At 36.6% G+C, this 9,302-nt stretch overlaps 1 protein-coding gene across 4 annotated transcripts in view; it reads right to left on the reverse strand.

The window, feature by feature from the left end:
* The window catches only part of NIPBL (Nipped-B homolog (Drosophila)), a 114,719-nt gene that overhangs the window by 36,960 nt on the left and 68,457 nt on the right, over positions 1-9,302 (reverse strand). For all 4 annotated transcript variants that reach the window (XM_005872584.2, XM_014544874.1, XM_005872582.2 and 1 more), the window contains 7 exons: positions 7,293-7,382; positions 5,061-5,275; positions 4,845-4,947; positions 4,062-4,160; positions 3,820-3,966; positions 1,524-1,658; positions 584-682 (listed from right to left, as the gene is read on the reverse strand). In XM_005872584.2, coding sequence (XP_005872646.1) covers positions 584-682; positions 1,524-1,658; positions 3,820-3,966; positions 4,062-4,160; positions 4,845-4,947; positions 5,061-5,275; positions 7,293-7,382 — 888 coding nt within the window. The remainder of the gene's footprint in view (positions 1-583; positions 683-1,523; positions 1,659-3,819; positions 3,967-4,061; positions 4,161-4,844; positions 4,948-5,060; positions 5,276-7,292; positions 7,383-9,302) is intronic.

Consider the following 9,302-nt stretch of genomic DNA (forward strand, 5'->3'; position numbering starts at 1 on the left):
GGGAACGTTGGCTTCCTCCTTCAATGAAGGAAGCAAGCCTCATGTTCGCTTTAAGCTGCCTGGCTGCCAGCCGCCATCTTGGCTGTCAGTTAATTTGCATATCTCCCTGATTAGCCAATGGGAAGGGTAGCGGTCGTACGCCAATTACCATGTTTCTCTTTTATTAGTGTAGATATTCATCATTCATTTCTTTCCCTCTCAGGTTTCAATAATTGGAGGAATTTGAAGAATTTTAGAATTCATGCTTTAAGTCAATGAATGTCAAAATATGGAGCTATGTAGGAACACCAACCTCATCTTAATTGCATCCCTCAAGTATCTCCAGAAATCCTATATAATAAAGAGCTAATATGTTAATTAGACCAAACAGCAGAACAACTGTCCAGACGACCTTCCTGATGAAGCCGGGGCTGCGAGGGCTGGCTGGGGCTGTGATTAGGCCTCTAGTATAAAATAAGGGAAGTAGTACTAAGTGTCGAGGTTAACCAAATATCTCAATATTGTCCCTCCTTTTGTAAAATGGGGCAGACCTCACCTAGTTTTGCACCTATAGGGACCATCGCCTTGTTGCTGTCTTTCTTACCACATCAGTGATGTTTAAAATTTTCCTTGTCATTGCTTCCTTGTCATTGTGTGGAGTTGGAGTAAACCAGAGTTTTTGGAATGTTTCATTTACTAATTTCTAGAAGAAAGAAAATGTTCAAATTAACTAATTTTAACAAAGATGGCAAAGTTCACAATCCAAAATTCTTATTAAAGCCTAGTAGAAAGCTATAAATAACTAATTAAAATACAAGTTACTGGGAATTCTTGGTATGAATTTCTCAGTTTTTAAAAAAATCACCAATTTCTCACCAAATATTTGGTAAATATTTTAAATGGGTGACAATATGCCTTGCCTAGAATTTTTGCATAGTATACACTCAAATGTTTTAAACAACAACAAAAAATACTTTTACTACTTTTGGGGGAGAATTTATTTAAAAAAAACACCAAAAAACCAAATATTGGAATAATCACATATATGTAAATTCACTAATAAACTTAGGATAAAATTTTCAACAAACTATTTACTAACTTAGAAAACCAAGCATATGTCATGCAAAAAAATCAAAGTTACTTTAATTTGATAATAAATTTCCTATATATATACTGCAATCCCTATAATGACATTAGATATTATAATTGCTGAATTTGAGAAAGATTACCTTTATTAATTAATACAAGATCTAGAAATAAGTATGTAATAAAGTAAGTCTTTTCTTGAATTTACAACCTAAAAATACTGACTTGTAAAGTTTTATATATATGGATGGGCAAATGTAGGTTTACAGTTGTGAGTATGCGAAAGTTTATTCTTATATTATTATTATTTAATTATTGCATTATTTTCCATACAAACTGTAAACCTGCTTTTGCCCACCCTTTATATTTATATCAACAAAAAATCTAGATATAAGCATTTAAATTATTTAAAAACATTTATGAAAAATGATATTTAAGTAGTCAATGTTTTATCTTACCTTAATGCCCTCTTCATCATTAACTCTGCGAATCATTTTTACACACATTTCTGTAATTTTTGGAAATGTTGGTTGTTCAATACAGATGTCTCTTAGGATCTTTATTACTCTTTTCCTGACACTGATACCAGTATCCTAAGAACAGAAAGGTATTTTTAAATGTAAAAAAAAAATCGATATTCCTAGATGTATAAAATCTGATAAAATAAAATCCTATATAATAAAACCCTAATATGCAAATTAACCGAATGGTGGAACAACCAGTTGCCATGATGCACATTGACCATCAGGGGGCAGATGCTCAATGCAGGAGCTGCCCCCTGGTGGTCAATGTGCTCTGCTCAGCCAGAAGCTGGGCTCACGGCTGGTGAGTGCAGTGGAGGTGGAGGGAGCCTCTCCCGCCTCTGCTGCAGGCAGGCAGTAAGGAGCCAGGGGTCCCGGACTGCGAGGTAGTGTCTGACTGCTGGCTTCAGGGATCAGGCCTAAGCCGGCAGTCAGACATCTTACGAGGGTTCCCAGACTGCGAGAGGTTGCAGGCTGGGCTGAAGGACCCCTCCAGTGCACGGGATTTCGTGCACCGGGCCTCTAGTTAGAAAATAAATTTTAACAAGCAGAATAGTTACTATATAGTAACATGATAAATATGGTCTACATATTTCTTCTTTATGTGCCATCTTACTGATGTTACTATAAACATGGGTTATTTTATATTGTCATTATTTTAAGATATATCTAATCCATGGAAAAATATTAAATAGTTAGCACTGAACACAACACTAGAGTAAAAGTTTGCCAAAATTAAATGAGATAGTTAACATGAAGCTTTCAGAATATTGCCTGGCACTTAAACAGCATATGAAACACTTTTAGCAAAAATGTCTAACGTAAGTCTAATCAAACCATTGCCACTATCTTATGGTTTATAGGAAATACAAAAAAACAAAAGAACAAATTAAACAAAACAATGAAGAATATGAAGACTGACCTGGTCTGACAAGGTCAGAGGAGAAGTGTGTAAAAGAGTTAGAAAATACCCTAAATTTTAAAACATGACCAGCAAATGCAATGATCTTTCATTAGATTGTTTTAAAAAAATTTTTTTCATTCAGTATTTGGGACAATTGAAGAATTTGAATATGAACTGGTTATCAGATGATATTTTGTTTGGGTGTGAATTTTTTTGAGAATTAAGCTCAAATATCTATGGTAGAAGTAGTAATATGTTTTAATTTAAACTAATTTAGCAAAGAATATAGATGACATGGTGGTGGATACATGGGTGTTCAATGTACTATTTTTCTTTAATGTTACAAATTTTCATAATTAAAGAGTTTTAAAAATAAATAAAAAGCATAGAACACTTAGTGTGTAAAATTATTTCCATTATGCAGTTTAGCAATTGTGAAAATATTTAGAATATATTCCTAGGGCAGATACTGTCAGAGTTCATTAGTTTGGAAATCCTATAGGTTTCGCCCTTCACTCTTGAAAACACTAAGGCACTAAAATTCTTCCATTCTTAAATACTTTGTTTCAGTCAAGATTGTATGAAAGTTGAAGCTGAAATTACCTATAACTCTCAATCAAACAATATTCTGATATTAGACTAAAGGTGATAAACTGTCATTTTATGTGCCTAGTGCATCTCTGTTGAGTTATAGAAGAAGTCAATATGCCTGCAGTGCGTGGTATGTAGATTCCACAGGTATCTAGTAATTCCAATGGTTCCTCTTATATTCCAGGAAAATGCTCGAGGACCAGAGAAATCCATGACATATAAGAAAATTATGTATCTTAGAACAGTATTTAAGTTTGTTCTTAAGACACAAATGACTTTCTGGTTTAACTTGCGTGTCATAATTCAGCTTTAAGAAAACATCATGCAGACACACATAAATAATTAAAAAATACTGTCAGATATCAAAGTTCTGTACTTAGTTCTCATTGAAATAATTCTTCCTATTTATATGTACACTGATATATATATATGTATAATTACTCCTCCTAATCAAAATATTTAACTATGCCATGTAGTTCCTATCATTTACTTATAATAAACTGACATAATCAAAGGGCAATAGTAACTGAAAAAAGGAATCCAATTTTGACCAATGATTTCCTAGAGTACATTCCTGGAATACATCCTTCTTTAGAAAGCTGCTACAGTTTACAGATTGGGCAATATAAATATGTAATTGGTATTTACTTTTCTAACTTAACATTAAAAATAATGTGACAGTACTAGAAAAACCAAATTATATTCATGAATCATAATAAAAATGACAAAACAACAAACCAATATTCTTTCAATCAGCATATCATAATACTGCTCAGCAAGCTGAGGTCGACAAAGGACAAATCGACCTAGTAATTCTACTGCTGCTTCCCGGACACTAGTGGAGTTATCCATCAATCGCCCATGAACCCCACGCTGCATATCAAGCTGAAGAAAAACAAAGAAAATATAATTTACACTTAAAGCTAATATTTTAATTTGAATAGAAAGTTCAGATAAGAATCATGTGCGCTCCTCTTTACCCTTGCTAGGATACTGGGGTCTACAGCAACAACCTCAGATAAACACTTCATGGCTTTTGTTCGAACGGCAATTGCATTTTCCCCAAGAACTCGAAGGATCTGCCAAGCAAACAATGACATTTTCATAAATTTTACAACATTTAACATTTCAACAAAATATAGCATGCAAACAAAAGATTAAAAATATCATATTTTCCTCGAATCTATATAATAAAAGCCTAAGCGACCATTACAGTGGAATGACCAGAACAACCAGTTGCTATGATGCATACTGACCACCAAGGGCAGACGCTCAATGCAGGAGCTGCCCCCTGGTGGTCAGTGCATTCCCACAGGGGGACTGGCTGCTGAGCCAGAAGCCGGGCTCATGGCTGGCGAATGGAGCGGCAGTGGCGAGCCTCTCCCGCCTCTGCGGCAGTGCTAAGGAGCAGCGAGCCAAGTGGTAAGGAACGAGGGGTCCCAGATTGCGAGAGGGATGTCCACCTGCCGGCTAAGACCCAATCCCTGGGGGCCTAAGCCAGCAGGTGGACATCCCCCGAGGGGTCCCGGACTGTGAAAGGGTGCAGGCCGGGCTGAGGGACACCTCACCTCCAGTGCATGAATTTCGTGCACCGGGCCTCTACTTTTTATATAAGTGAGTAAAAATCTATTGTCAACATAGAAACAAATGCTACTTTCATAATCTTCATCTGTTCCCAATAATGAAGAGATATCATATACTACTCCCACAAATAGCCAGAATTAGATAAATACCATTGTATAAGGAATTTTGGTCCAGTTTACCTGTGTCAAATAAATATCAAAGCTCTGGGCAAACGGCCTCATAGAGGCCAAGTATCGAACAATCAAACAAGCATCATCATAGTCCACAGTATCAGAGTTCATCCTGCAATAAAAAGTTATTAAATTTTAATTTTATTTAATTTCTTATAAAGTAAGTAAATAGATTTCAAAGAGAGATAAATAAGAAAGTAAAGATGTGTTTGCTCTAGATCTTACTTTAATGTGCTGAACTGAGAAGGTGTGGTTTTGATAATGCTTCTAAGAAACTTTTTCCGGTTTTCAGCTCGATGCATAATTTGACCAGTTGTCTCAACTTCCTTTGCGTGATGTGTACCTTCAGATGATTCCTCATCTTTTTGTGATTTCATTGCTTTTTCTGTTTCCAAAGTTGTGTCACGGAACCACTGGGCTATATAGAATTTACGAGAAAACTGAAAAGAAATGAGATGTGAGTTTGATGACACTGGTACACAATTAGGAATACAAATATTAAGATTTATTTTAAAACAATTTCCATCAGATGAAACCATATTTTAAGAAAAAAGTTGTAACGTTTAGAGTATCTAAATGACAGAAAAAATTATTTCACTTAGTCCCATTATAATGATGTCAAAAGATAATTCGATAAACACAACTGTATTAAATACCACTATCGACTACTTTACCTAAGGACAGTATCACATGAGTCAGTAAAATTAGAAGGATAATGGGTCAACTAAAAAAAGTTTAGAGCAAATAGATAAAATGCTGATAGCAGAAGATTAGTTATTTTCAAAATCTCAACTTTAAGAAATAAGCAGCCAATTAATATTTAAATATTTTAATACTGAGTTATATCTCTAATCTGTTCATTTCAATGATTGAAAACCTTCAGTAGTTGGCTAAATAACTTAGTTAACGCCAATCTCTTTAGATTGCATTTCCCATCAGTTAAAAAAAATAAAAGCATCCCAAATTATGCATACTGTATCCTAATAAATTTTATAATAGGAACTATTATACTATTTTTGATACTTAATATAACATACACAAAAATAGGAACCATTATACTAATATTTTTGAAACTTAACATACACAAAAACAGAATTAAGGATTATATTAAAAGTAAATATACATATACAATTCTAATAGTTTCTTTTTACATGCTAACAGTTTTTTTTTATATGCCATGCCCTCTGTGAGGACCAATGATCTAGCCTAGTCTTAAAGATAACCTATGAAAGGATTTCCAAATACTTCCCATGTCACACAATTTTAGTACAGTAAAACCTTAACATAATGGACTAATTCGGGTGAAGGTATGTCTGTTAAAGCCAAAAGTCCATTATATAATAAAGTAGGTTTTCTGAATGCGTATGTTAAAAATTGACAAATTAGTTTACCTGTTTTTCTTATGTTGACACTTTTTATGTAATTTAAATTAAGTATGAAAAGTTTAATTTCACAGAAAAGTTTTCTATATGTATTACTGTAATTTTATTTTTTAAAATGTATTTTGAATTATTTTGATGGGCTTTTTTTTTTGTAAGTGTATTTTTATTGATTTCAGAGAGGAAGGGAGAGGGAGAGAGAGATAGAAACATCAATGATGAGAGAGAATCATTGATTGGCTGCCTCCTCCATGCCCCTACTGGGAATCGAGCCTACAAATCCAGGCATGTGCCGTTGACCGGAATCGAACCCGGGACTCTTCAGTCCACAGGCCCAACGCTCTACCCACTGAACCAAATCAGCTAGGGCTGTATTACTGTAATTTTAAATTTATATGGAATAGGTCTAGTAAATGCATACGAGCAAATAATTGCACACAGCTGAGGTGTGGCTTAGTGCACGCGATAATATTGGACAGTACGCATTAAAACTGCTGCAGAAAGTCATGCCACAAGGCAACAATGGAACCAATTACCATGCACAATATGGATGATCATGTGCTAATCATTTGCCAAACATTGTTTATGAGCAGTGACTCTTGGATTTAAATATGTAACTATAGTTGTAGATATATAATATTTATTTGTCGCTGAAATTACTACAGTGTTTCTTTTCAACATATGGCCTATTCGCTAAAATTTATTAAAAATAAGTGAATTAATAACCTGTTAATCATAAGCAAATATTGGTTAAAAGCATTTTAAAATTAACAGGGTGTTAACTTTCACATATGACATATGGACAGGAAATTTTGTCCATTAAATCTGAAGTTCGTTAAATCGAGGTCTGCAAAATCAAGGGCTTACTGTACACTATAATATCTGCACCAGAATTCCATATAAGACAAGTCAATCCATAACAATTCTTTTCTGTTTAGATTATCAACTATCCTTTTGTTTCAAAAATCAACATTCCAGACAATTTTCCCCTTCATGATATTTCCCAATTTTCTTTCAGACCCAATTTGAATAAGCATTGTGCTATTTCAAAAAAAAAAAAAAGTTGAAAGAATCCTACCACCAGTGAAGGATCAGTCTCAGTGTTTTCCTCCAAGTAATCAAGTAATGCTTTTTGCAATTGCTGGATTTCATCTTCTCCTCCTGAAACCTATAAAATAAGCCGAATAAGAATGTACTTTAATAAATTCCATAGTTGCAAACACAGAGGAAAAAGTAACAAATAATAAAAAGGAAAATATAAGTATAGCAACCAAATGGAAGAAACAGAAGAATACAATTTTTGAAAAATGTATTGATAGCTGAAGTTGGCCTTTATTTCTATGAACTTCATGTCATCTTTCTTTGAGGAGCAGCCTCGTAGCTGACATAACAATGATCAGAACAATGTGTTAAATCCTCAGAAGCAGAAAGGTCCTAGCATCGGTTTTTCTGTTCGGAAAAATCAAAAACTCCAAATTTTTAATCTAGTATAGGAAACTATTATTATCTGTATTATTATGTGTTATATGTTTCTTTGGGATGTTATTTTTAAAAAGAACATTCTGGAAGGGAAATATTTTTATTTGTAATTAATATAAAAATAGTACTTTACGTAGGGTATCTATAATAATAAAAGCATAATATGCTAATTAGACTGGACAGCCAAACAACCTTCTGGACATCATTCTGGACATCCTTCTGGACGAAGCCACGGCAGTGGGGGCCAAGGCAGAGGTGGTTAGGAGCGATCAGGCAGGCAGGCAGGCAGGCAAGCAGTTAGGCGCGATCAGGCAAGCAGGCAGGCAGAGGGGTTGGGGCAATGAGGCAGGCAGGCAGAGGGTTAGGGGCGATCAGGCAGGCAGGCGAGTGGTTAGGAGCCAGGGGTCCTGGATTGCGAGAGGGTGCAGGCCGAACTGAGAGACACCCCCTGCCCTCATGCATGAATTTCATGCACCAGTTCTCTAGCTAAATATAGAGTAGGTGAAGTGTTCATTTGATACAGGAGCAAAAGGTAATGAATCTTTAGGTCCTGTCAAAAATAATACAGAGGAGGAGAACCAAGATGGCGGCATAAGGTATAAACCGTGTGTGCTGCCTCCCACAACAACATTGAAACTACAACTATAAGACAAAACAACTATCATCCAGAACCACGGGAAAGCTGGCCGAGTGGAAGTTCTACAACTAGAAGGAAAGAAAGAACCGCATTGAGACCGGGTAGGAGGTGCAGAGGCACCAAGAACAGAGGTACAAAGGCACACGTGAGGCAGGCTGCACCTGGATGCGTGGTTTTTTTCAATTGGAAGGAGATACAAGCTCTCGAATGCACTGAGCTCGTTTAAGGTCAGATTCTGGGGTCCCAGACTCCTACGGGGAGAAACTGGATTGTCTTGCAGCGGGTCGGAAAGCGAGGGTGGCTTTCTCGCAGCGCTGCTTGCAGGGATCATTGTTGCTGTGGGGGCACGGGACTCGGGGATGCAGAGACGCTGAGTCGCGGAGACGCAAGGAGTTGCGGAGACGCTGATGACAGCCATTGCTGTTTGCTCTGCCCTGGTGATTCTCTGAGACCCCGCCCCACTCAAATTACAACCCCTCCCAAGCTGTGCTCAGCGGCGCAAAGGAATCACCTTGGCTTTTGCAGCCTAATCTAACTGCAGCTGGGTCAGAGAGCTCCAAAACTTCCAAATCCCAAACAAAGAGGAGAAATCTGCTGATATCGCTGTAGGTCCTGCTGGGTGGACTCACACAGTGGTTGACTTGGAGATCCAGGAGCCAGGGTACCCCTGGTCAGATATCAGATTTCAACTCCTCATATCCTTAAGGGACACACTCAAGAAGCAGACTCAGTGAGCAACGAAGCCCCACTGAAGCAAGTCCTGCCCCATAAGGGTGTCTCCAGCACAGCAGTTCATCTACTATAGACACAGTGGGTCCTTGCAGTCAGCCAAAAATGCAGAGACAAAGAAACATGTCACAAATGAAAGAAATGGAGGAAAGCAAACTAATGGAGGACACAGAGTTCAAAACCACAGTTATAAGGTTACTCAAGAATCTTCTACGAACCTCCGAGGAACTTAGTGAGACCTTC

The sequence above is a fragment of the Myotis brandtii genome, unplaced genomic scaffold (genome assembly GCF_000412655.1).
Source record: "Myotis brandtii unplaced genomic scaffold, ASM41265v1 scaffold384, whole genome shotgun sequence".
NCBI classification, from domain to species: Eukaryota; Metazoa; Chordata; class Mammalia; order Chiroptera; family Vespertilionidae; genus Myotis; species Myotis brandtii.